The sequence below is a fragment of the Neovison vison genome, chromosome 9 (genome assembly GCF_020171115.1).
Source record: "Neovison vison isolate M4711 chromosome 9, ASM_NN_V1, whole genome shotgun sequence".
NCBI classification, from domain to species: Eukaryota; Metazoa; Chordata; class Mammalia; order Carnivora; family Mustelidae; genus Neogale; species Neogale vison.
The window spans coordinates 91,989,562-92,016,211 of NC_058099.1; the positions used below are offsets into that span (position 1 = coordinate 91,989,562).

General features: G+C 41.2%; 1 protein-coding gene across 1 annotated transcript in view; it reads right to left on the reverse strand.

Annotated features, from left to right (window-relative positions):
- Positions 1-26,650, reverse strand: part of PGM5 (phosphoglucomutase 5) — a 201,433-nt gene that overhangs the window by 75,680 nt on the left and 99,103 nt on the right. Inside the window, exon 7 of the mRNA XM_044265946.1 lies at positions 5,773-5,888. Within this exon, the coding sequence (XP_044121881.1) occupies positions 5,773-5,888 (116 nt within the window). The remainder of the gene's footprint in view (positions 1-5,772; positions 5,889-26,650) is intronic.

Genomic DNA, 26,650 nt, shown 5'->3' on the forward strand with positions numbered 1-26,650 from the left:
ATTTTATTAATCTCCTGATCTCAGATGAGTCTTGATTCATATTTGGAAAACACTGCTTTAGACAAAGTGAACTGGCTACTTGCAACACATGTCCCCTGCTCTCCCAACCTCTATTTCTTTCTGGCACTGCTCTCTCCATCTGGCATGGCCCGGTTCTTTCATTTCTATGTATACAAATCCTTCCCATTCTTTAAGAACCAGCCCAGTTTCCATCCCTTTCCTGAAGCATGCTTTGAACCTCTGGCCCCAAAGCATTCTCTCATTTCCCACATTTTTTCTCTTCCTCTATTTTAGAAATTTAAAGTTTCTGCATTGTAGAACAGTCATCTAGTAATCTGTGCATGTTTCTAATAATGTACCCAAAGATCTTGAGTTCCTTAAGGGTATGGTCCTAAGCATTTTATATTCTAAATACCATGCAGGACAATGCCTTGTACTCTGTAAGTACCGAATAAATGTTTATTAAATTGAAGTAAGCAAATATTTGTTACTGAGGGTTTAATATGGTTTACACACATGATATCTTATCCTGCAAAGTTAAAGCCTGTATATATATTGTATCTTGTAAGTGCTCAATAAATGCTTATAGAGAAGGGAGGGATAACCTGGGCTTGCCAGTTTCTATGCCAGTTGCTAGATTTGTGTTGTTAAAGAAAGTATCACAGGTTGGCCTGACCTAAGCACAAGTACCAGCCATATATTCTGAGTCTAAACAGTAGCACTTGAGAGAGCTTGATACGGTCTCTCCTTTCCCAAAGAAACAAAAATGCACACTATCCCTCTCGGACCATTAATGGTAATGCCACTAGAGTGGGTAAGAGAAGAAAACTCCCCAGAATGAAACTTCTTCAGGAATCCCAACATATCCTGAAATGTTATCATTATAACCAGTTCCAATGGTTTTACTGCAAGTATTTAAGCATGACCAAAGAGGACATATTCTTAGGAATTCAAGGATGGTTTGATATCAGCAAATCAATCATGCTATTTCATTACATCATAATAAAAAAAGAAAAAAGTACTTGTATATCACTAGATTCTAAAAAGACACCTGGTAAATCCAGCAGCTGTTTCTACAAGGTTCTAAGTAAAATAAAAATAGGAAAAAATAAGAAATAATATCTACATGGACATAGAGATTTTTACCAACATTAAAAAGTAATCACTGGGGTGCCTAGTTGGCTCAGTTGGTTGAGCATCTGACTCTTGATTTCTGCTCAGGTCATGATCTCAGGGTCATGAGAATGAGCCATGCATAGCGCTCTACACTCAGCACAGAGTCTGCTTGAGATTCCCTCTCCCTATTCCTTTGCCCTTCCCCACCAAATGAATAAATAAAATCTTTTTTTAAAAGTTTTAAAAAGCAATCACCAAAACAGAAGATAAAATATTAAATCCATTTCCATTAAAATAATGAATTATCACAATTATTATTTAACATAATTCTGAAGGTTGTACCTAATGCAATAAGAATATAACATACAGGGTAAAAATATTAGAAAAGGAAACAAAAATATTTTAGTCACAGATTATATGACTGAATGCCTTTTAAAAATCACAAGAGATTATACAGTTTTAGAAAAGAAAATACTGTAATTAATAATTAGAATGTGCTAAGGTGGTTGCAAAGAAGAGTGGATAAAAGATATTAATCAATAGCCTCTCCTTATATAAGCACCAAAGAAATTAGAAAAATGAGGATGTCAACACTAAAATCAAAGCTGTTAAAAGCTCTATAGGACATATGACCCAGTCTCTTCAATTAATAAATTAGAAAGAGAACACCTGAAAGGGATAAACAGATTAAAAGATACTTAAGAGATATCAAATAGTTATAAGTAGTATCTTTTGGATCTCAATTGGAGGAAGAAAAAACTATTAAGGAAGAGGTGAGAAAAGGAGAAGTTATTAAGAAATTACTTTTGGCATTCCACTTCTACATTTCTGTTTAGGATGAAGAACTCTATAAAAGAATGTTGCTCCTATCCCAGTAATAATAAAAGGCCAGGAAACCTTCAAAATCATAACCTTTCTTGAACTCCTTAGAAATGTGAGGCCATATGGCCATAGAGTAAGTGAAATCCAAAAGGGGACAAGCCCCTTCAAGGAAAAATAAAAAATAGGACACAAAACCATCTTCCTTTTGGCAGGTCACAGGAAAAAGAGGATGCTTCCATACAAGTAAAAAATAAGAAGTAATTTAAGAGTTCCAAAAATTCTTAAAGGCCAAGTATAGCCCATCATTAAAACTGCTTGGAGTCCCAGATACCAGAGATATATTTGCAAGTTAATTCCCACAAACCTTCACTGGGTGTTCACAGAAAAGACTGGAGACAGAGAGGGGGTCCTGACAGTGTTTGCATGCGGGCAATGATCAGCTGCTGACAGACAAGCATGAAGCCCTTCTAGTTCCCCAAACCTTCCTTTCATAGGAAAAAAAAGGCTTAAGCTTTTGGATATGTGAGTTACCAATTTTCTCATCCTAAAAACCCACGCAAAAATCCATTGTTACTGGAATAGGGATTTCTCCAAGGATTGCCCTTGGAGAAAGGGTAGGAAACCTTTTGGGGCCTGTAACATTACTCCAATACTAAGGAGAGGTCTGCTGTCACTGGAGAAGGGTCAAGCACCTGACAGTAGAGATCCATCTCGTACCATAGACATGCGGGCACTATGGAAAGCTGCAAATGAAACAGAAACACTGAAAATCTCCTCCAATACAGCATCCTTGCTTTGGCACACAGTAAAAATATCACACTTCTGGAAGAATTAGAACCCTATGCAACACTAAAAACTATAATAGAAACAAAAAAATCCAAACTCAGCTCAACTCCTGACTAGATTAATTTACCCTTTCCAGTAATGGCCAGATAAAAGAAGAGGTATGCCCATTTTTGTGTATAAACATTGTTTACCTCAGTCTCTAGTGTTCTTATATACATACTCTCCAGCATTCAGTGAAAAATTACGAGATACACAAAAAGCAAGAAAGACTAAACCATTGCTTTATCCAGAGAGATAAAACAATCAAGAGAACCAGATTCACAGATAAACCAGATATTAGAAATAACAGACAGGTAGTTTGGAATAATGACGTTAGATATGTTAAATGATCTAATGGAAAAGATAAGCAACATATTAAATAGATGGGGAATTCTCTCACCAAGATAAAAATTATAGACGGAGTCAAAGAAAATGCTAGAAATAAAAAAAAGTATCAGAGATGAAGAATTCTTTCACTAGGCTCATCAGAAGATTGGACATAGTGAAGGAAAGAATCAATGACTTAAAGATAATGACAACAGAAAGACTTTAAACTGAAACACAAAAGAAAAAAGTAAACAAAACCAAACAGTATGTGTAAAGAGCTGAGACAACATATGGTCACAAATCATGTGTCATCAGAACCCCAGAAGAGAGAGAAAGGGGAAGGAGAAATAAAAAAAATAATGATTGAGAATTTTCTAAAATTAATGAAAGACAATAAGGAACAGATCCAAGAATCCCCAAAACCCCAAGAAAGATTAAAAAAAAACCTAGATATATTGTAGTTAACCTGTTGAAAACAAAACATATAAAGAAAATATTGCGGGCAACCAGAGGTAAGGATTGGTGAGAGTTTAAACATAGAGGAACAGAGACAAGAATGAAGCACACTCCTTGGAAAGTATGCAAGTCAGAAGATAATGAAGTAACATCTTCAAAATACTGAAATAAAGAAATGAAATTTTAACATTTTAGGTGTGGCAATGGTACTGTGGTATTTTATATTTTTTCTCAACAGCTTTTATATTTAAAGATTCACACTAGGGATTGTTTCACACTAATCAGAGAGGAGAGCTCACCTTGTAGATGAAGGTAGAGATAAACCAAGATGATGACTGGCTCATCAACCAATCATCAACCATGAGCTGATGATGGTAGAAAGTAGGTGATAAGCAAAGGGGAATTCAGTGATAGTCTCTCTACTCTCATAAAATTTTTTAAATTGCCACAATAGAAAATTTTGTTAAGAAATGGAAAATTTGAAGTATTTTTTATTTGAGTACAGTTTGACACACAATGTTACATTAGTTTCAGGTACACAACATAGTGATTCAACTTCTCCATACACTACGCTATGCTCACAAGTGTAGATAAAATTTATCACCATACAACACTATCGTAATACCACTGACTATATTTCCTATGTTGTGCCTTTCATTCCCATGACTTATTCATTCCATAACTGGAAATCTGGATCCTCCACTCCCCTTCCCCTCTGGCAACCACCAGTTTGTTCTCTGTATTTGAGAGTCTGGTTTTCTGTTTTGTTTCTTTGGTCTCTTTTTTTGGTTATTCATTTGTTCTGTTTCTCAAATTCCACATATGAATGAAATCATACAGTACTCTGGGTCCATCCATGTTGCCACAAATGGCAAGATCTCATTTTTATGGCTGAATAATATTCCACTGTATATATATTCCACACTTTTTTTATCAATTCATCTATGGATAGACACTTGGTAATTTTGCTTTTTGGTTTTTTGGTGGGTTTTTTTTTTTTTCATTTATTTTGTGTTTTAGATTCTACACTTGATCTTAGCCAAAAGGCCAAGAAGTTTTAGATTCCACATATGAATGAAATCATGGACTATTGGTTTCTCAGTCTGACATTTCATTTGGCGTAATGCTCTCTTGGACTATCCATGTTGTTGCAAATGGAACAATTTTATCTTTTTATGGCTGTGTAATAGTCCATCTCACACACACACACACACACACACACACACACACACGCCCCCCTTCCTTATCCATTCATCTGCCAGTGATGGACAATTATGTTCCTTCCGTATCTTGGTTATTGTAAATAATGCTGCAATGAACATAGAGGTGCATTATCTTTTCAAATTAGTGTTTTCATCTTCTTAGGGTAAACACCCACCATACACAAAAATAAATCCCAAATGAATTAAAGTCCTAAGTGTGAGACCTGAAACCATAAAAATCCTAGAAGAGAAAACAGGCAATAATATCTCTGACATTGACCGCAACAACATTTTTCTAGATATGTCTCCTAATGCAAGGGTAGCAAAAGCAAACATAAGCTATTAAGATTACATCAGAATAAAAAACTTTTGTACAGGAAAGGCAGCCATCAACAAAATGAAAAAGGCAACCTACTGAATGGTAGAAGATATTTGCAAATAATGTATCTGATAAGGGGTTAATTTCCAAAACATATAAAGAACTTATGCAACTCAACACCAAAAAACCCCAAGCAATCTAATTTAAAAATGGGCAGAGGACCCAAATAGACTTTTTCCAAACAAGACATACAGATGGCCAACAGACACATGAAAGGATACTCAACATCACTAATTATCAGGGAAATGCAAATCAAAACCAAAATGAGATGTCACCTCCCACCTGTCAGAATAGCTAAAATCAAGAACATAAGAAACAACAGGTGTTGGTGAGAATAGGGAGAAAGGGGAACCCTCATGCACTGCTTCTGGGAAGGCAAACTTGTACAGCCACTGTGGAAAACAGTATGGAGGTCTGTCACAAAATTAAAAATAGAATTACCATATGATCCAAAAATAGATTTTTTTAAAAGAGAAATAAACGGAAGAGATGAGTGTATCATAACACATATCCCACCAGTCTTCTCTGATTTTTTTCCTCTAATTATCTCTTCCTATGGTCCACAATGGGTTCCCAGGTCTCCAGACTGGAGTCATACAGAGCCTTAGCCACCCTCTCCAGTGACATCACCGCAGCAAAACCTACCAGTGCCAAAGCTCTCTTCTCCACACAGAGAGCACCGTCCTGAGTCCATCAGATTGGAGAAGAATCTCCATCCCGCTGGGGTCTCATATACAGGGACCTTCATTGATTTGGCCACTCTGAAAAATTAAATTCAAGGCAACAGTCAATTGACATATCTCTTCTCTTTTCTTTTCTTAGCACAGAAGAAAGTCTTTAGAATTTATTAACTCCAATAACTAGATTTCAGAACATTCCAGACTGTGTTGACATTTTTCAGGATGTTAAGCCATAAGGTGGAAAATGATAAATAGCATATTCCAAGGGTTCTCAGTTTTGCTTTCCCCATAATATAGAAAATATTAAGTTAATGTGTAGGATATCCTCACACTTGTGTTTTCCGTCTAAAAATGCTCCTTTATCTGCATGGTAAGATCCCACTTGGGGATCTCAGAATCTAAATCAAGAGGGAGTTTGGGTACAAACACTTTGGAATATTGTTTGATAGTATCTATTAAAGATGAATATACCCATATCCTATGAACCAGCAAGTCAACTCTTAGAAATTAGACATGTAGGGACACTTGTGGCATACAGCTGTGATTCACTGCCAACCCACACACACATGCTAGGACTTTTAGGATTGGAAAACTCATTCTACCAGCTCCTAGAAATGTTAATGGCTAATGGCTCACAGGTGTAGCCCCCCACTCTCTGCCAAAGACAGATGTCACATTCAAAATCATGCTTTCCTCCCAGGTCAGTTGATGTACAATGACTGGTAAATGAGGATGGATAAAGGTCTAGTTTCCTTGCCCCTATTTGGCACAACTCTGTGGGACCATTTCAGCTCTAGAGCTCTCCATAGGTTGGCTGAGGCCTTTGTTGTGACTGCACCGTAGTCCAACTTATCTCTCGGTGTCCGATTCACCTTCCTTGCTCCCCCACAGGTACTGATCTTAAAGCCAACTTTGGTCTGGATGGCAGAAAGGAATACTTCTCGCAAGCAAATCTCTTTCACGGTGCCACCTGGGGAACCCAGTATGTCACATTACTCAACAGAATATATATACAAGATTTTACAAAAATGATCATAGAATCACAATTCACAAGAACTGAACAAACCCAATGTCCATTGAGTAGGATGGACAGATGACTTGTGATATATAACGCACTACCGTAGATTTCGTGGGACAAACTATTGCTATGTGCAACAATTTGGATGAAACTCACAAACATCATATCAAGTAAAAGAAACTGGGAACAAGAAAATACATACTGTATTGTTCCATGTAGATAAACTTCAAGAACAGCTAAAACTAAACAGTGCTATCACAAAGCAGGTTTAGGGGATCAAAGAGGTCAAGTGCTTTGTTGAAGGTTTCACAGAGAGAAGAGGCAAAGCTAGAATTTGGACTCAAGTCTGCTTAATTTCTGCTCATGTTCCATTCCATTATATCGTGGTATCTGCCCAAATGATTTAAGAGGTATGTAGATCTCAGAAAATGCTCGGGAATGATCTGGTACTGTACCACTGACCTAAAGAGTTTCATCTTCCCCACATGCAAGCAACCAAAAAGCAAAAACACCAAATATGTGTCACCAGCAAGATTTAGTTTCTCAGAGGCTGTAAGTGCAGGAGGTAGTCAGGGAGAGGAACCAGTGAGGGCATCTTGGTGAAGAAGAGGAAGAAAGGTGCACAGAGGACAAAGGACATAATGTAATAATGATTTCTTTTGGTTTGTTTTGTGCCCAGCTAAAGAAAAAAAAAATCTAGAAACTCTTGCCAGAGGAAAGGGAACACCTTCCTTTCCATAACATACAAGTGTAACTGATGTGTTCAGGACCTTGAAAAATTATGTGTTAAATCTCCCTCGTTTGCTTAGAAAAGTACTTTTTAGATGCTCGGGTATTACATCAAAGGTTCTGTTGTTGTTTTAATGGGCTAAGAAACATATACAATTACACTTGTATCTTGGTAGGAACAATGAAATAAATCCTCCCCCAACTGTAGATCCAAGGTAAATTTTCATAGTCAGAAGCAGAAGGAAGGAGGAGTAATCCACGAGAAGATTCCCAGAGTCGGCACACAGTAAAGCCTAGGTCCAAGTTAATTTCTCAAATATGAATGCATATGATTACCAAATAGAAAGTGCAACGTGGAGTAGATGTCAGGGTAAGAAAAAGGGTAGAGAGTTTGGGGACATATATTTTCTGGCTAAAACATTCTTGTTGGTTCGGAGCCAAGTTGGCAGATCTGAAGGGAGGGGAAAGGATTTCCCTTGCTCCCACCCTTCCCAATGAATCACTGTCAGGAGGTCACCAGGCTGAGCGCTGAGGCTAGATTTTAAAGGACCGGATACTTCTACAACGCTAAGGCATAGTTGCAGCTATGCAAGCTAAGATAACAACATTGGTAATTAAATTTCGGGATCCTGAGCATGAGCTGATTGTGCCCTAGAGTCAGAAAGGAATTCCTCTCCCTCCTCCCTCTCCTGAACTTGGGATCCCTCCCAAACACAGCATTCAGCAGATACCATTCTCTAGACTGGTTTTTGGCAGCAGACCCCCTGGGGATTTTCTGAAAGCTTAAAACCAAGCTGCTTATGCTGAGGGTCTTCACCCCGCTTGACCGCTGCCACCATGTGCTAGAGACAAACGTTAAGGACTCACTTCCCAGGAAAGACTGGAGTATGAAGAAAAAGAAAGAAAATGAGTCTCGACCACAATTTTCCCGCAAGTGGGAGTTGAGTTCCGGTAGTTAAAAAAAAAAACAAAAACGGGGCGCCTGAGTGGCGAAGTCGGTTAAGTCTCTGACTCTTGGTTTCAACTCAGGTTGTGATCTCAGGGTTCTGAGAATGAGCCCTGTGTCAGTCTCCACACCCAGCATGGAGTCTGCTTAAGGTTCTCTCTCCCTCTCCCTTTCCCTCCACCCCTCCCCCCTCTTTGTGCTCTCTCTCTGTCTCAAATAAGTAAATCTTTAAAAAAAAAAAAAAAAAGAAAAGAAAGAAATAAAACGAACCATGGTGGATGTAACATTCTCAGTGTGATTTGTAAACCTCTAAAAATGTGGTTTCAGATTGGAAATAGCCTCAACCTACTTTTCCAATAGTTTCTCTCCTGGAAGTCACTAAAGCTCCTAATAACTGGGCCATCTCTTATTTTCCAAATATGCTTTCATTTTTGCTGTTGTTGGCTACTCCTGAGTCATTCTTCATGCTTTTCATTTTACCTAGATTAATACCTCCAGTCTCTGTCAAAATCCTTCACGTTGCTTCAAGACCAATTTTAAATGCCCTGCCACCATGAAGCCTGTGGCAAAGTCTGCTAGGTGACCAACAAACCCATCTCTTCTCCTGGACACACAGCTGGACTATACTTCCCAACCTCCCTCCCAGTTAGCTGTGGTCACGTGGTGGAGTTCCAACCAATGGAACTTGAGTGGAAATGACATCTACCCTTTGCAGATCTAGCTATTAAACTTTCCCATCCTCCATGTTCTTTCTCCTACTGCCAGCTTACAGTGGACAAGCTGAGCAAACACGGAAGCTATACATTGAAGATGGTAGACCCACAGTATGGAAGGATCTCGGTCTCTAATTTGCCTTTTGGAGTAGAATCAACCACCAATCAGGAACACCTGTTTTTAGCTTTTGATGACTGAGAATATTGTTTTGTAGTAACAGCTCCATTATCTTTATCAGTATAACGCTTTCTCATTACAATCAAACCAAAGTAACCCTTCCTCTCACTTGGTTTAGGTCTTTATGTTCACGTTGTCATTGCTGATATTGTCACATCCTTAACACTTTTCTTCCACACACAGATGCACACTACTATCACGACCAGTGTATTAGAAGTTCTTTGAAGCAGGAACTATATGTTATAGACTTTTTATAACTCTTCAGTGTTTAGGATAATACTTGTCATATTTGCCCTTAATAAATTCAGCATGATTTCAGTTGACTAATATTGAATCTTTAAGGGTGCTCTCGTATAGCAGGGAGAAAAGAATCTTTATTTTATGGCCTTTTTCTCTTGTAGTATCTTAAAGCTATAACTAAGTAATTTCTGCATGCTTTGTTTATTTACTTACTTTAAAAGATTATTTATTCACTTATTTGAAAGAGAGAAAGTGAATGAGAGGAAGGACAGGGAGAGAGGGAGAGAGAACCCCAAGCAGACTCTGTGCTGAGCGTGGAGCCCCACGCTCAGTCTCACGACCCTGAGATCGTGACCTGAGCCAAAATCAAGAGTCAGACACTTAACCAACTGAGCCACACCGAGGTCCCACCACGTTTTATTTAAATTCATCATTTTGAGAAAGAGAATTTCACAAGATATTAATTAGTGGCATTATCAGGATGAGAGAAAGGCATTTCTTGGAAATAAAGATCTCACAGATTTAGGGCAATGACTAACTGAAAATCAAAGGTTTCAGGAGCAGGAAAATACATTTTTCTATTTTACCAGTCTAGCTGTCATCCTACCCTCAGGCACTCAAATAAGATACAGATACTAAAGCATCCAACAGTGCCCTAAAATCTCACATAATTAAGGGGCATGACATACCCATCTTTGTGCCTCCAGCACAGTGCACAGCCACAGTTGTTATTCAAATATCTAGTGACCTAATTATATAGTACTTCATCATTATGTGGGATAGACTCTACTGGGATGTCAATGATTAATGACTCCCTTTCAGCATGTGAGACAATAGCCAAATAAAGAAAAGATTGGTTCTATCAAGAATATGAAGCATACCCAGCTGCTCTTGGAATCCTACTTCAACAAAGCTGAAGCAAACTTAAAGAGAACAAGATCCAGGTTTCTCTTCTTTTGATTTACCTTCAAATGTCCACTTTCTTGAAACTCAAGCAGGGCTCATGACTCTATTTTCTACACACTGAACACTTAACCCCATTTTTTAAAAATTTCTTTTCAGCATAACAGAATTCCTTGTTTTTGCACCACACCCAGTGCTCCATGCAATATGTGCCTTCCTTACTACCCACCACCTGGCTCCCCCAACCTCCCACTTCCCACTCCTTCAAAACCCTCAGATTGCTTTTCAGAGTCCATAGTCTCTCATCTTAACCCCATTTTTAACCCCATTTTTAAAAGCCCCCAAGAGCAAAGAGTAGAAGATATCTGCATCTCATATATCCAACAAAAGACTTATATGCAGTTCACATTTTAAAGCTCTACAACAGAGTGCTTGGGTAACTCAGCTGGTTAAGCAACTGCCTTCAGCTCAGGTCATAACCCCAGGATCCTGGGATTGAGCCCCTCATCAGGCTCCCCCTACTCTGTGGGGAGTCTGCTTTTCCCTCTCCCTCTGCCTGCCACTCCCCCTGCTTATACGCGCTCTCTCTCTCTCTGTCAAATAAATAAATAAGATCTTTTTAAAAATCTCTTATATATCAGTAAAAAAGGCAGATAAGCTTTTTTAAAAGTTGGACAAAAGCCTTGAACAGGCACTTTATAAAAAAGGATATTCAATAGAATCATTAGCATATGAGAAGATGCCCAATATCAGTAAAGATAATGTAACTGCAAATTAAAACCACAATGAGATAAGATTACACCCCCAAAAGACTAGCTGAAAAGAGTTGTACTGCTAAGTGCAGGTAAAGGTAGGGAAATCATGTATTGCTAAAGGAATGCAAATCAGTACTGACTGTGGCATATTTATTTGACATATTTACACAAAGGAGTAGCATAGAAGAGAGAAAATGAACAAGCTACCACTACATAGAAAGACATGGATGTGTCACATAAATATAACATTGGGTTAAAGAAGTCAGCATAGAGGAATATATACTGTATGATTCAACTTACACATAGATCAAGTAGATAAAAGTAATCACTGACATTGGTCTAGGCAATTATTTTTGAGGTAGAACACTGAAAGCACAGGCAACAAAAGCAAAAATAAACTAGCACGACAAGATGAACCAAAAGTCACTAAATAGCAAGGGAAACTACCAACAAAATGAAAGGACAACCTACGAAACAGGAGAAAATATTTGCAAACCCTGTATCTAATAAGAAGTTGATATCCAAAATAGGTAAGGAACTCCATCAACTCAAAGACAAGAAAACAAACAATCTAATTTTAAAAAAAAAAGGTGAAGGACCTGAACAGACATTTTTCTGAATAGCATATAGGAATGGCAAACAGATAAAAGATGTTCAATGTTACAAATCATCAGGGAAATGCAAATGAAAACCACAGTGAGATATCACCTCACACCTGTTAGAATGGCTATTATTAAAAAGACAATAGATAAGAGCTGGCAAGGATGTGGAGAGAAGTGAACCCTTGTGTACTGTTGATGGGAATGTAAACTGGCATGGCCACTACTGAAAACAGTATGGAAAGTTCCTCAAAAACTTTTAAAAAATAGCTGCCATATGATCTAGCAATCTGACTTCTGGGTATATACGCAAAGGAAATGAAAACAGGATCTCAAAAAGATATCTGCATGTCCATGTTCATTGCATAATTGTTTACAATATTCAAGATATGAAAACAGCCTACATGTCTGTCAACAGATGAATGGAAAAAGATGTGGTGTGTGTATACAATGAATATAATTCTGTCATGAAAAAGAAGGAAATCCTGCCACTTGCAACATCATGGATGAACCTGGAGGGCATTCTGTTAAGTGAAATAAGCCAGGCAGAGAAAAAACAATACCCTACAGTACCCTTTCTACACGGAGTCCAAAAAAAAAAAAAAAAAAAAGAATCCAACTCATAGAAACAGAGAATAGATGGGTGGTTGCCAGGACTTAGGGGCTGGGGAAATGGGTAGGCATTGGTCCAAGGGCAAAAGATGAGTAAATTCTGAGGATTTAACACACAGCTTGGTGACTGTAGTTAGCAATACATATTATATACTTGAAACTGGCCGAGAACAACATTCTCATAAAAAAATAAGTATGTGCTGTGATGAATGTTTTAATTAACTTGATTGTGATAGCATGTGTGATAATTATTGGTGATCAGGGTCATGGTTATCTCTGGGAAGGGAGAGAGGAAGGAGTAAATGAAATGGAGAATAGGGGATCTTCAGGAGGGCTGTTTTGTTACTTGAACTCCATGTTAGTTACATGCGAATGTGCCCTTAGTGAAAAGTCCTTGAAGGACTTAAGAGTTGTCCTTTTTTAAAAATATACATTATACTCAACAAACATTTATTCAAAAGAAAAGCCCCCTCTAGTATTTGTGACTAAGCACATGTGTATGTGAATTGGCTATGTTTATGTAGTCCCAAGAAATAAACTGCTGAAGACAGAGTTTAGCAGCATTCTGGATATGCTGGTCAATGTCTAGCAGACATCTCACAAAACTGACCTCGAACTAGCCCTTCGGTATTTTCACCTCCATGAATTCACTCCCAGATCCCCTCCTTGATGTCTGGCACGGCCAGCCGGAGCTGCTCCGAGGTCAATGTCTTGTGTGAGTTTGCACTTTAAGAGCATTTCTAAGGCAAACTACTCAACTCACAAATATGAATTAGGCAACATTCATCTCGGCCTTATTTTCTAATAGTCATCTTAAAGTCTGCTTCTTTTTTTTTTTTTTTCATTAAGTATATCTTTATGGACTGTTCTTGAGCTACAGTGCCAAGCACTGGGGATACAATGGTAAGTCAAACACACGTTGTCCCTGCCTTATGTAGGTAATGGTCAAAGACTAACCAAAATATATAAAATTGTTACTGGATTGTTCTATGAAGTAAAGACTCTCAGCGATTGGAAAATCTAGGTGTCTTAGAGGAGGTTCCCTAGAGGTAGGCCCTGAGAGATTCCCCTAGAGATTTATCAAGGAGACATGCGTAAGGGCTGGGAAAGAAGGACAGAGACAGGGAGAAAGCCAAGCAATAGTGTGATCTCAGGCAGGACTGTGCAGAGTTTAGCTTTTGCCAGACCTTTCTGTGGGACTCTGGATGGTGAGCTTTGCCTCAGAGTTGTCCTGATCTGTGACAAGCTAGTTGGTCTTTCAAACTCTGACTTGGAGCTATTGGTTAAAGACTCCCGTGGGAAGAGGGCTTAAACTCATGGGCATGAATGTCTGCTTTTAAAGTCATCTTTTGGATGGAGCAACTCATACTTGCAGGTAAAATAAATATAAAATGGGAGGCTGTCACAATAAGATGATCACAAAGGTTTTTCAACCATATATATAAACTTGAGCAAAGAACTCTTTGTTCCTGAGCCCTGTAATATCTCAGCTTGGTGTAGACCTCAAAATTTACATACTGAATAACATCTTCCTTGCCTGCCCTATCAAGGGGGTTGTAAAGATCAAATAAGATAGTATATAATGAAAAGAAAAGGCTCTAACAACTATAAAGGGTCCTACAGACTACCACATGACCCTGTCTTTTGTATTGGATCTCTCACTTAATTAAAAGGGAAATGGACATTTCATTTAAAGAATATTTATGGGGAAAAAAACAAATATGACTGCATGTCTCATGTTCCCTTCAAACTTCCACATTTGGCCAACTGTAAAATGAACAAAGATGGGCCCCAAACCCCAGGGCTTTTGCTGCTTTATCTAGAAGCTTCTGCACATTCATTTTAGGTAAGAGTTATGGCAGAAAAATAGGATTCTTCTTTATTAGATTTTAAGTTTTGTTAGGAAACACAACGCAGGCATATTTCTAAGGATCTTGACATCATTTAAAAGAAAAAAGTTTGGCTTTGGGAAATTGACCAAAGATCCAAGAGAAAAATATGTAAAACTGAAACAAACACAGGTTTACTTCTCCAAAGGAAATTATCTGGAACCCTATGTCTGGGAATTAACAAGTGTCTGTTTACAATCTTGATGTTTAAGCACTTTGATGTAAACTCTTTCTGGTTCTAATTATTTTCAAAGAAGAAAAATTGTTGAAAGACTAGGGCTGGTGAATTTTCAGCCCTTAGAGTTCTAGCTAAGCCGAGGGATAAAGAGAACTATAGTTGTCAGTGGTCCTTCAGATTCCCATGAGATTGCTCCCCCAACAACAAAAAGTGAATTATCTTCTTGTCTTTTGGTTTTCCTTTGAATTTTTGATCATGTAGACGCCTTACTGAAGACTTTAAAAAATGCCTATATATTACACTGGAAGATTTAGAATCAATTCCTTCACTCCTATAGACAAACAGAAATAAGAAATGATGTGACAATTCAAGCCCAGGAGATAACGTATCTCAGCAAACAAAACTTTACTTTCTTAAAACCTTTTCTTTTTTTTCTCTTCTGGATTCAATTAGCATCTTTTCCTGGAGGGTATTATACAAATCTTATTGATCCTATGTCGTAAAACAGAAGAGAAGGGACATCTGGGCTTCGGATATTAAATAAATACACACTGACTATAAATGGATACTCATTCCAAAGGGAGAACAATGCTGCATCACCATTATGTGGACGATACCATGAGCAGATATAAACATTGAAATAGGAAGGCATTATCAATTTTTCCAAAGCATACATCTGTTCCTTTCTCTGGTGTTTCATGCTGGATTCAGTTTCAGCGTGCCTCAGGGACTTCAGTGTTTGTCCCCAATGTTTCTATGAGCCTAAGTTTAACCCTAAAATGATTAATTTAAATCTTTTCAGTCAAAATATGACAGAAGAGTTTGGCAATCTATCTCCATAGGTAATGTGAGAGGGGGAAGGAAAAGAATAGTGAGCAGAATATTCCATGCGTTGGGTCTAAATAAAGGAAAAAGATGGATAAATTTTTTTAAGATGGATAAATTTAATAGCATTAAAATTTATAAAAACTTCTACTAGTCAAAGACATCAAAAAAAGGAGACAAGCCATAGACTGAGATAAGATATCTGCAATACATAAAACTGAAGGATTAGTAGCCAACCTAAACAAAGAAGTCTCGTAAACCAATATGAATATCTCAACTGACCTAAGCAATTCACAAGAAAAGAAGATTAATTGGCCAATATGAAAATAGCAGTAAATCAGGGAAATGAAAATTTTAAGACAGCCAGACATAATGTCATACCCATTGTGTGAAAAAGGAAAGAAGAAAAAAAAATCTAATAATACCAAGTGTTGGTGGGAATGTCATAGGAAAATGGAAACCCAAACACTGGTGGCAGAATTGTAAATTAGTACACTCAGTTTACAGGGTAATTTGAGAAATCCTAGTGGAGTTAATCATACGCTATGACCCAGCAAGCCCACCTCTTGGTATCTATGTTAGAGAAACTGGTGTAAGTGCATACAAGGAGACATGGTTCAAGGATGTCTATTACAGCACTGTTGGTGAGAGAGAAAAAGAGCTAAGCCAGAAGCAAGGTAATGGTCCATCAGTAGGGGACTTGACAAACTGTGGTTTGTTTATATAGTGGCAAATAAGCAGCTGTGATTCAAGGGCCCCAATGCATAGATTGTAGAAACAAACAAAACAGAAAACAAACAACAAAACCATACACAAAGAAGAAATTAAGTGTGTATTTCTGTCTTGAAATATTATCTTAGATCCCTAGTATTCCAATTACTATTTCTCACTAGTTCACACTGAAAACCTAGTGGGATATCATTCCTACTTCTAATAAGAAGTTTCAGACATTTGCAACTCTGAAGAATTAATGGGACTAAATAACTAAATGAAGAGCCCCTATACATACCATCAGGTTCAGACAACCATCCAGAACCTGCCAGTGCCACCAGAGCACAAGGGAACTAGGAAGATCGTCCTTGTCCCATAGCTATGCCTCTGAAGGCAGAGAGCAAGTCCATGTACACTAGCTGGAGCATGCCATAATTAACTGGCCTGGGCATTTCCCAAGATTCTTAGCCAGGGCTTTCCACCTGCATGGATAGAACTTAAAACCAGCCAACCTCCCTTCCTTCTTCCCTTCCTTCCTCCCTTCCCTCCTCCTTTCCCTCCTCCTCTCCCTCTTCCTTCCCTCCCTTCCCAACCCTTCCTGTCCTTTCCCTTCCCTTCCTTCTTAATTTAGAGAGGGTGCTTATACTCTGTGTAGTATAAACATTTCCCCCTCCCTTTTCTCTTGCTAACCCATCCATCAACATCACAGAGAAGAATTCACCAGTTCTGCATATGGTTCTTAATAGAGATTGTCATTTCAGCTCACTTTAGGGAGTTAGTTCTTGGTTCTTTGACAGAAGGAAGTTCTTTGTTCTTTGACAGAAGGAAGACAAAGAACCTTCTGGACCAAAGCACTCAAAATTTCAGGAGGAGATGCCCGTTCAGAGATACAAAGGCTTTTAGATTTGGAGGGGTTCCCTCTGGGAATGTGAGCAGCAGCTGCCCATGCTGGTTTTGGAATACAATAGACCACACAAGTCATTCCTCTGGTGTTTTATCTCATGGGGAACTCTGCCCTGTGGCCTAATGGTTAAGCCAGGTTGCTGTTTCCTGGGAAGTCAGAACAAGTCATCAGGCAACTCTCTCTAAATGAACTCTGAGAAAATAAGTATTCATCAAAGGACATGTAGGCAGACACCCACCTGACAAGTACCCCGTATTCACGAATGCTCTTATCTTTCCAGGATTTCCATCCTTTACTCAGCAGTGAGCCTAATTTTGCCAATAAGTATAAGGAAAGTCCATGCCACATTAATTCTGCTCTAACATCAGTTTGTCTTAAAAACTTTTTTTGGTTTAATGAGACACGGTCATGAAGAAAGAAACTATTGAAAAAGTTGATGTCCTTTTGTAGGAAATGAGTTTCGCGGCACAAGGTAAAGCTGAGTGGACAGCAAAGGTAGGCAAACATGCACTGCCTGTGGGGTCAAGTCCATACACCTTCACAGGGAGGAGAGATGGACTCTGAATTATGACTGAGTCCCCATCCAGCTCCACCCTTCTTGGCCCTGTGACCATGGTGAACTTCCTGAAACTCAATAAGACCAGCTCCTTCACCTGTGTAATGGGATTAACAGTGAAACTGCTTACTCAGAGAAGACTAAATGGGGTGATGTTTGGGAAAGCCCCAAACACCCAAACCAGTGCATGGACATCGGGCATAGCTACTAGCATCAGAAGCTGGACAGCTGCAGCTTTCAGCTTCCCCCTAACCACCCCCAACACCCAATAGTGTTCAGCTAGCGCCTGCTGGAGGCACCAGACAGCTTCACATCCTTGCACACATAATGCACTCAGGTGCAGATACTCTGTGTTGGTGGAGTCCCAACAGGAATAGAGGACACATTCACACTGAGTCATTTGAGGAGCACTGAATACAGGAACTATTCACACAGGTGTGGACAGTGGGGAGGGGGAGCATAAGGAACAGGACAGTACCCCAGAGCAAGTGTCATAGAGCTAGCATTACCCTCCCCTCTGATTCAGTCCTGGAATCCAGAGACCCAGAGACAGAGCTGGGTGGACAGGGCTGTCTGGCGGGAGCCATGACCTTCAGAAGAGGCATGAGGCCAGCACAGAGACTCCTCCCCTTAGATGGATATAAAATGTAATTTACATTCCAAAACCAAGGCTCTCAAATATCAATGGAACCAAGGGCATGAGATCACTGAAAGCTCAGGATAAGATTAAGTGATGGCAGACAAATTTCCAAAGGGAATTGCTTAAAAGGGTTGGCTGAAAAGAGACTGATTACTTCTAAACAAGTGTCTGTTAGCTTACCAAGTCCAGTGCTCTAAGTTTATTGTGAGCAGGTAGAGATGATGGTAGAACTGGCCTCTCTTTCCTTTCATGGGATTTCTCAGAACTAAAGACTTATTTTACTTTAAAACTTCAAAGATCAAGTAGGATACCCATTTCTCCTATTTATAAGGAGCCCCTCATGGAGTTGACATTTCATCTAGTATCTGCTGGAAAACACTTGTTGAGATGAACCAAGAAATATATTCCTTACATGACTGTCGCAGGGGTGTCCTTCAAAAACATTCACTCCCATGGAACTCTTTGGAAGAGCAGGGGAGAAGGAATGTGTCAAACAGCCTTAAGTCACATCAGGGACTCAAGATGCCATTCCCAAAGACGCCTGAGAGACAAGACGTTGGAAAAGACATCCAAGGAAGCACAGACACTCCTCCTCTAGGTGCTGTAGGTCCGGGATTGCAAAAGACTCTGAGCTCAGCAGAGAGAGGCAGCGGGGGCATGGCTGGTGAGTGGTAGACAGCAGAGCTCTGTGGTATCTGAGTGAGTCACGTGCCCTTCCTTTGAGCCATCTGGTCCTGGGGTTCAGTCCCCCGAGAGCCAGTGGGGGAAGAGGAAGGAGGAAGGAAAAGCAGCTGCTTGCGTTCAGGGTGACCCATAGAGCGCTGGCCATAGCCGAGATGAACTCCCTCTCAAAGAGTCTCTCCTTAGTCGTCTCTGGGGAATGGAGAACCAAAATAGGTTGGCGAGAACACACAGTTCCTGAAATTAATTGGAAAAGCAGAGACTCCTCCGGGAAAGAAGAAAGCCACTCAACTGCCTTGTCCCCCTTCTCTGAGTTCAAGTCACGGGAATATTTAGTGTTTATGTGTGTGGATCCATTCTGTATGAAGGCCATAGGCCTTAGGGCCTTAGGGCCTTAGGGGAAACTTCATCACAGAGGAAGGGCAGGTTAAAGAGAAGACAGAATGGCTTCCAGGCATTGAAACTCTTGCAGCTCACAATCTTGTGTGAAAGGAGCAATTCTCTTTAGGTCAAGATCCCACAACCTACCGTGAAGGGATGATAAAGATGAATGGAGCAGTGGGAGCACCATTCTCTGTATCAGCCCAGAGCTATAGCCCAAGAAGAGCCTTTTTGCTTCAAGACACATGCTCTTTAAAATCCAGTCATTTCCAGCTGTCAAAAGTGTGGTGGCACACCGCTTTTCTTAGACAAGAGCATTTTCATGCCATCTGCTGAAATACTGTCATAATATATATTCAAATGTAGGTATCCTCAGTATGAACACTGCTCCCTTGGATGGTGGTGTCCTTACATAGTGTACATCCTGTGCAACTGTATGCAGCAGCTGTCCATCAACCTCACCTGAATTTAGGCAGCATAGAAGCAACTGCTATTAAGTCTCCTAACCACATTCCTGGCGTAGCTGGGTGTAGATCATACCCTTCTCAATGGTCATAAGACTGGGAGTAAGCCTAAAAGCCTTTCACAGTCTTGGAGTAGCTGAAGACACAGGCTTGAATGGCACATTTTATTTTTCTCCAACCATATGGCCTGCCTGATAGCATTTAGTAGTGGGGAACTCTGGGAGCTATTCAGTACATGTGTGTATGAGTCCTCACTCCATATCATACCAAACATATTAAAAACAGCCACATCGCATATAGAAATCTACTTTTTGCTCCAAAAGAATTTTGAAATGATTTTTCTAATTTTGTTTCAGAAATGAGGCAACAAGTCACTCCTTTAATTACCTATATAACTATATAACTTTCTGTATATCTATATTTTTATTTATATAACTTAATTAACAATATACCATAAGTATAACTTTAATTAATTTATTTCTCATTGATCATACACACTCCAGAAAGCTTTCAAAATGAGAAGATACACTCCACAGATGATTTTTAAGTATTGGGATGATTTCCTGTATACTGAATTTAATGATAAAGTGACAATATATTATATTTCATACCCATTAAAATAGGCAGCTAATCATGCTGTCACATGTCACAGTTTTCTTTATTTTGGAGGTAATAATTGGCCTGTTAACCTTAAGTCCACGAAGGCTGAAGGCCCAGGGCTCAGGGTTGAGAATTCTAAGAAGGGATGACATGACTCCAGGGCCCATGGGCACGTGTTCACGTGTGTGCATGTGTGTATGAGTGTGTAAGGGTGAGTGGGCATGTGTGTGTACATAGATGTCTATGCGTGTGTACTGTGTGTATAAGCCTGTGGGTGTATTCACATGTGTGTGTGTTCTGGGGGTAAGGGAAGGTGGTGTAACTCATCACAAACATAGTTAGTTTCCTGCACAACAAGGTTGCAAGGAAAATGCTTCATCTTCTCTTCCATTCTCTCCCCACAACATTCTGCCTCCTACCATACTCATTGTCAGAAGGTCCTACAAACGAATTTCCAAACATTCCATCCCCAGCTCTGTCAGCTAGCTCACGTGACCTCTGCCCATACCCACCGCGGTTAATCCCGCCCACCTGGAGAACCAGATCTGGACGCTCTTGCCCAGCTCCCTCACCGAGCTCCAGGCTGCCAGCTGAGTTTCTCAGAAAATCTCAGTGCAATGTTCCAAGGGTCAGAAAAAGAAACGATTGTTCACCTGTAACAAATCGTCTAGCTGGATGAAGTAGGACAGTTGGGGAGTGGGTTATCCTGATGAAACCAAACGTGCGTTTTCAATCCAAACAGAAGTAGTACAATGACTCCATGTAGTATGAATGTTTATAAATCTGCAGGAAGACAACACCTGTGGGGTACCCAGACTCTGCCCTTAAAGTCTAACCTAGTACACAAGCTTGGACAAAGTTTCCCTCTACTTTTGCCCGACTGCTCATGCTGAACTATTCAGGTTCTCCAAGAGGCTAGAATTTCCCACATTTTCTTGATAACAACAGTCACCTGAAGTACTTATGGAAGATACAAATTTCCAGGCCCCCTCTGCTAGGATGTCTTGAAGTAGAGGTCTTGCTTAGGGCCCAGGTGTCTATTACTCCAGGAAGAAAGGTTTCTTATTTCTGGGAGACTTACTTACTCTGTAAGTCTCACACTGGCTTTGAATTCTTCCAAGCCCGGGTTCAAAGCACAGCTCTTATGCATTTAACTCTGTGACGATCATAGGCCAGCACTTATCCTTTCTTATCTAGGGTTTCCACATCTCAGATATTGGAGTAGTTATAATACCCGTCAGCACCCCACTCCCTGACAGGCATGCGGACGGGCCAGACTGTCTCCTTGGGAGGGGGTTCGTGTGAGCTGCAAGGGCTATGACCTTGGGGGCCCCAGCAGAGGGCACTCATAGTTGAACTTGACTTTGAGGGACAGGGTCTATCCTCCCTTGAAGAATTACTCCCCATCTTTATATTCTGGGACTCCGAAGGCCTGCAGCTCCCAGACAAGCCAGGCTTTCTGCCTTCCATGACTCAGGGACATGGCTTCCCTCCCTTTGGCCGCTGACTCCTAATGGTCCTTCAAGTCTCAGCTCCTGGGAAGCACATGCAGAGAGCCCCAGGATGAGAAAAGACCCCTCCTGACATTCCTTGAAGGTGACACGAGCACCCCACCCCAGGAGCCCTCTTCTGCCAGGCAGCGCCTCCACCACAAACCTTTCCACACGGCTGTCCATGTCCATCTCCTCCACAGACAAGGACTGTGTCCTTCCCTAATATCAACATCCAGCACAGGACCACATCCGATTATCAGAAACCCAGAGGCGGGCAGATTCTCTTAGGCAGAACCCCACCTACTCGGAGAATCACCACAGGTAACAACAGGTGCTCCTCATGGGGTGGGCTATGCCTATGAACAGAAAAACATTCTGGGAACCCCTGAGTTTACTGAGAAAAAGAGGGAAGTCCCAACCAATGCAGGTTTGTTTATGAAATCACCGTGAGGCTCCTGGGTGCTGGGAAGAAGCTGGTGGGTGAGACCAGGGCTCTGCTTGAAGGTGTGGGGACTTCAAGGAAGCTCACACACAGCCTTCCCTAAGGGTCTCCCCCAGCGTCCCCTTGGCCTGGATGATCCGGTCGCACGGCTACAGCCGGACAGGTCAGAACAGAAGGGTGGGCACTGGAAGGGCACACACACATCTTGACCTGTTGTGCAGGACTTATGCTGTATTTACTGGGAAACAAAGCTCAAGAAGGTAGAACTCAGAGAAGGGAGTGGGTAGAATTAGGTGTCATCAGAGGAGACAACCTTGTGTACCTAAGGGTAGAAGCCCGTTCGCCCCTCCCAGTCCCTCCTTTTCCCTCTTCCCCACCACAGCTGTCTCTTTCCCTTTGGATATTCACCCAGGTTTGACACCAGTGCTCTCTTTCCTCTCCCCCTTTTTGATGCTCTAGCTCTAGGACTGGGGTACTTACTCTTGAGGAAGGGAGAAGAGAAGACACGTGACTTACATTGGGTGACCCTCTACCTAGTACCAGGCACTGGGCTGGGTGTTTCCCCCCATCGATACCTCACGGCCACCCCCCCCCAGGTCTGCTTTATTATAATCCTCCCAGGGCTCTAGCCCTTGTTGCCCATCCAAGGAAAGTGCCTCAGCCCAGAGGCTCCACTACAGGGGTGATCTGAAGGCAAGACGGGGGTGTCCACTGGGAGACTGAGCTGCACCAGACCTGAGAGAGCACGGGGGTCACTATGTCACTCGCTGGGGGCACTGAGGTGCCCTCAGAACCACAGGTTATTTCTATGGAGTCTCCACAGGTTTGTCTTTGCTCTAAAGTGATTCATTGCCACCCCTGGAACCCAAACCCCTGGTTTTCAATTACCATTATCACCAGACTACAGACTGCAAAACTCACGTACTGAGAGATTAAACAGTTCATCCAAAATGCCATAAGCCGATAAAGTGGCAGGGCAGGAATTCGGACCCGGACCTGCCTGATTCCAGAATCCACTCTCTCTACAATGAATTATGCCAAGACATTCTTCGGGGCCTCTAAGGATCCTTCTGGATCCTTCTGGATGTGTTTGGCCTATAAAGAAAATCCGTTCATAAAGTAGACTGTATTAGAGCAGCAGAGATCATTGAAACACTTGCTGCAAAGAGCAAAACTATAGGTCTCTTCTGGCAGTAATAGTCATAATCACAACAGCTAACATTTAGTAAGCATTTACTATGTGTCAAGTAGTGTGCTACGCACTTTAAAGTGAATTTGATCCCATTTATGTTCCCCATTTTTGGAGGAAGACTTTGGGGCTCAGAGAGCTTATGTAACTAGTCCATGATCTCAGAGTGAGGAAGGGAGAGCCCTGTGGTTCAAAGCCAGCTCTCTCTGGACTCGAGATCGAGACCTCCCATGGTACCAAGCCAAACGTTACAGACAGACGAGACACATCTGGAATCTACAGGAGACCATGGTCACCTTGCTGCCACCATCGTAACCATTTATAACCAGGAGGGGGCTGAGCAAGTGAATGTCAAGTTGCGGTGAGGTTCTCACGGCAAGTCAGAAGGCCAAGTTGTAAGATGGGCTTTTAGCGAAAACTGAGATGCCAACAGCTCCCGGCAGCAAGGGCCGTCCTGAGGCTTCCCCCCTCGAGCTGGGCGCCAGCATCCCCCTGTGATTTATGCTTCCAAGTGACACACAGCTTGCAGGCACCAAGTCTGCAGTAGCGAAGAAAATGGATGGGCTGCCTGGGGATGTTTTCCCTGCACGCACCATGTTCCCTTAAAAGGCCTCGAGTGTATATACAGTTCTGACATGCGGGCAAAACCCCATCCTGGCGGGGCCTCTCGTCCCCTTATATGGTCAAGTATGACAACAGCACCCTCCCTGCTAATTTATGAAGCACGGGAGTGGAGGAATGTCTATCAGGAGATGTGGGGATGTTTCACCAGCGAGAGGGATACAAACCTCTTCTCACTGGCAAAGGACGTATGAGACCAAACGGAACAGAACGCATACTTGCTGAGGGTTGTTTTTTTTTTAAACTCTGAAGAATAAACACTTTTGTTCCTCTCTCAGCTCTCAACAAGTCTTGAAGCCAAAAGAATATGCAGAGCCCCACCCCCCATGTATCAGAGAAAAAGAAAAGCAAAGCAAGACTAAAAACATGTAGTTTATCCCTCATGCAGTTCTCCCTCCTAGCCTGGCCTTTGTTTCCCCGCTACACATGCACACACATGCACGCACACACACGCATGCATGCACACACACACATACACACCCACACACACTGGGCATACACACAACCAATGAAGCATCTGAGAAGAAAGGACAATTTCCTTTGAAACATAACACAGAAATAGGACAGAGGACCAGTCAGCTACAATAGTTCCTATCTCTTATCTATCAAAGGACTTAGCCATGTTGTTAGAAGCCAAGATCAAGGTTTTCCTATCCAATCTCCATCCTAAGCCTGGAACCACCAAAGACAAGATGGTGTATCAGACTGGAATGTAGAGAAAAGTGCTTTATACATCATAAATCATATGGTGTCCACGGGTAAGCACTATGGTAAGGTCCTCCCAGAATGGTTGTTTCTTGAATATATCCAAGGATAATTTATGTCACTATTTAAACTATGTGGGCCCTTGCTGTAATTCCCCATCATTGGGTCAGGACTCTGAATCTATTGAGAGCGCATGCTGGTCCAAATGCCTGACTTCTATCCAGCCTCAGAATGCCAAAGAATGCTTGAGCCAAGATGCCCTTCAACGGATGAATGGATAAGGAAGATGTGGTCCATATACACTATGGAGTATTATGCCTCCATCAGAAAGGACGAATATCCAACTTTTGTAGCAACATGGACGGGACTGGAAGAGATTAGGCTGAGTGAAATCAGTCAAGCAGAGAGAGTCAATTATCTGCTATAGGTTTTAATGGCACATTGTCCAAGCTGGTAAAAAAAGAGTCAGGCTCTTATCATATAGACACATATCCTTCAACATCTACAAACTGCATGAGTTCATGGAGCACCTTGACTGAAACCAAGTACTTTTTTTTTTTAAGTATTTTATTTATTTATTTGAGAGAGAGACAGCAAGAGAGGGAACACAAGTGGGGGAGTGGTAGAGGGAGAAGCAGGCTTCCCGATGCAGGGCTCGATCCCAGGACCCTGGGATCATGATCTGAGCCAAAGGCAGATGCTTAACGACTGAGCCACCCAGGTGCCCCTGAAACCAAGTACTTTAAAAAAGCAGTAAGACAAATTCAGAGATGGAGACAAACCATGAGACACTGTTAACTCTAAGAAACAAACTGAGGGCTGCTGGAGGGGAGGTGGGCAAGGGGATGCGGTAACTGGATGATGGGCATTAAGAAGGGCATTTGATTTAACGAGCACTGGGTGGTACACACAACCGATGAATCACCAAACTCCACCTCTGAAACTAATAACACACTACATGTTAATTAATTGAATTTAAATTTTAAAAATAATAATAAAATTCAAAAAAGAAAGAAAGAAAGAAAAAGAAAAAGAAAAATGCACTTGGAGATTCCCAGATAGAAAGCACAGTACAGATAACAACACTCCAGAAAACAGTGGGCCACACCTCCCTCCAGGTCACTCCCCAAAGGAGATGTATGTAACAAGAAGATGTAGCCCAGGGGCAACTTCTTAGAGCAGAAATTTAGGAATCACACACTGCCGATACCAAGTACATGTCCTCCCCTGAGAATGTTCTATTTAAGATCCTCATACAGCCCACATAATAAGGAAAGCCGTCGATTTACACATGGCATCTCTACCCCACAACGTCGTCATGTGGCTGTATCGGAGGCAGAAAGAGTGAGCAGGGGCCAGACGATCCAAGAGCCCAGGGTTTTTGTGTCTCATACCTGGGCAAGCAAGCCCCTGGCCACCCTGGCTTCCACTGTCTCCCCAGCATCCCCACACTATCTACTGGGCTGAAGAGGGGGCTTTTAGGAGCGTGCCAGTTGCGTGACATCCCACATTTTTAGGTACCTGCAGCTTCCACTGGGGAAGTTCCCTTTCTGAGAACCAAACAGCACGTAAGCAAGTCTATAGGCTGGACCACCTGCATCAGAACTACCTGGCCATTTTGCTTGAAATGCAGATTCCTGGGCTCCCTTTGGCATAACTGAACCCAAATCTCTGGGGATAGAGCCGTGGAATCTGCATTTTTTAACAAGGACATCTCCACCTGCCCAACCCCTGTAAGATTCCCAGGCACATTTGAGAATCAGTGCTATGAACACTCAAAAAAAAAAAAAAAATTTCCTGTTGAACACGATCTTATACCCAACTAAAAAACACAATCTCAAAGTATACTTCTCCTGAGATTCGTAGCAAAA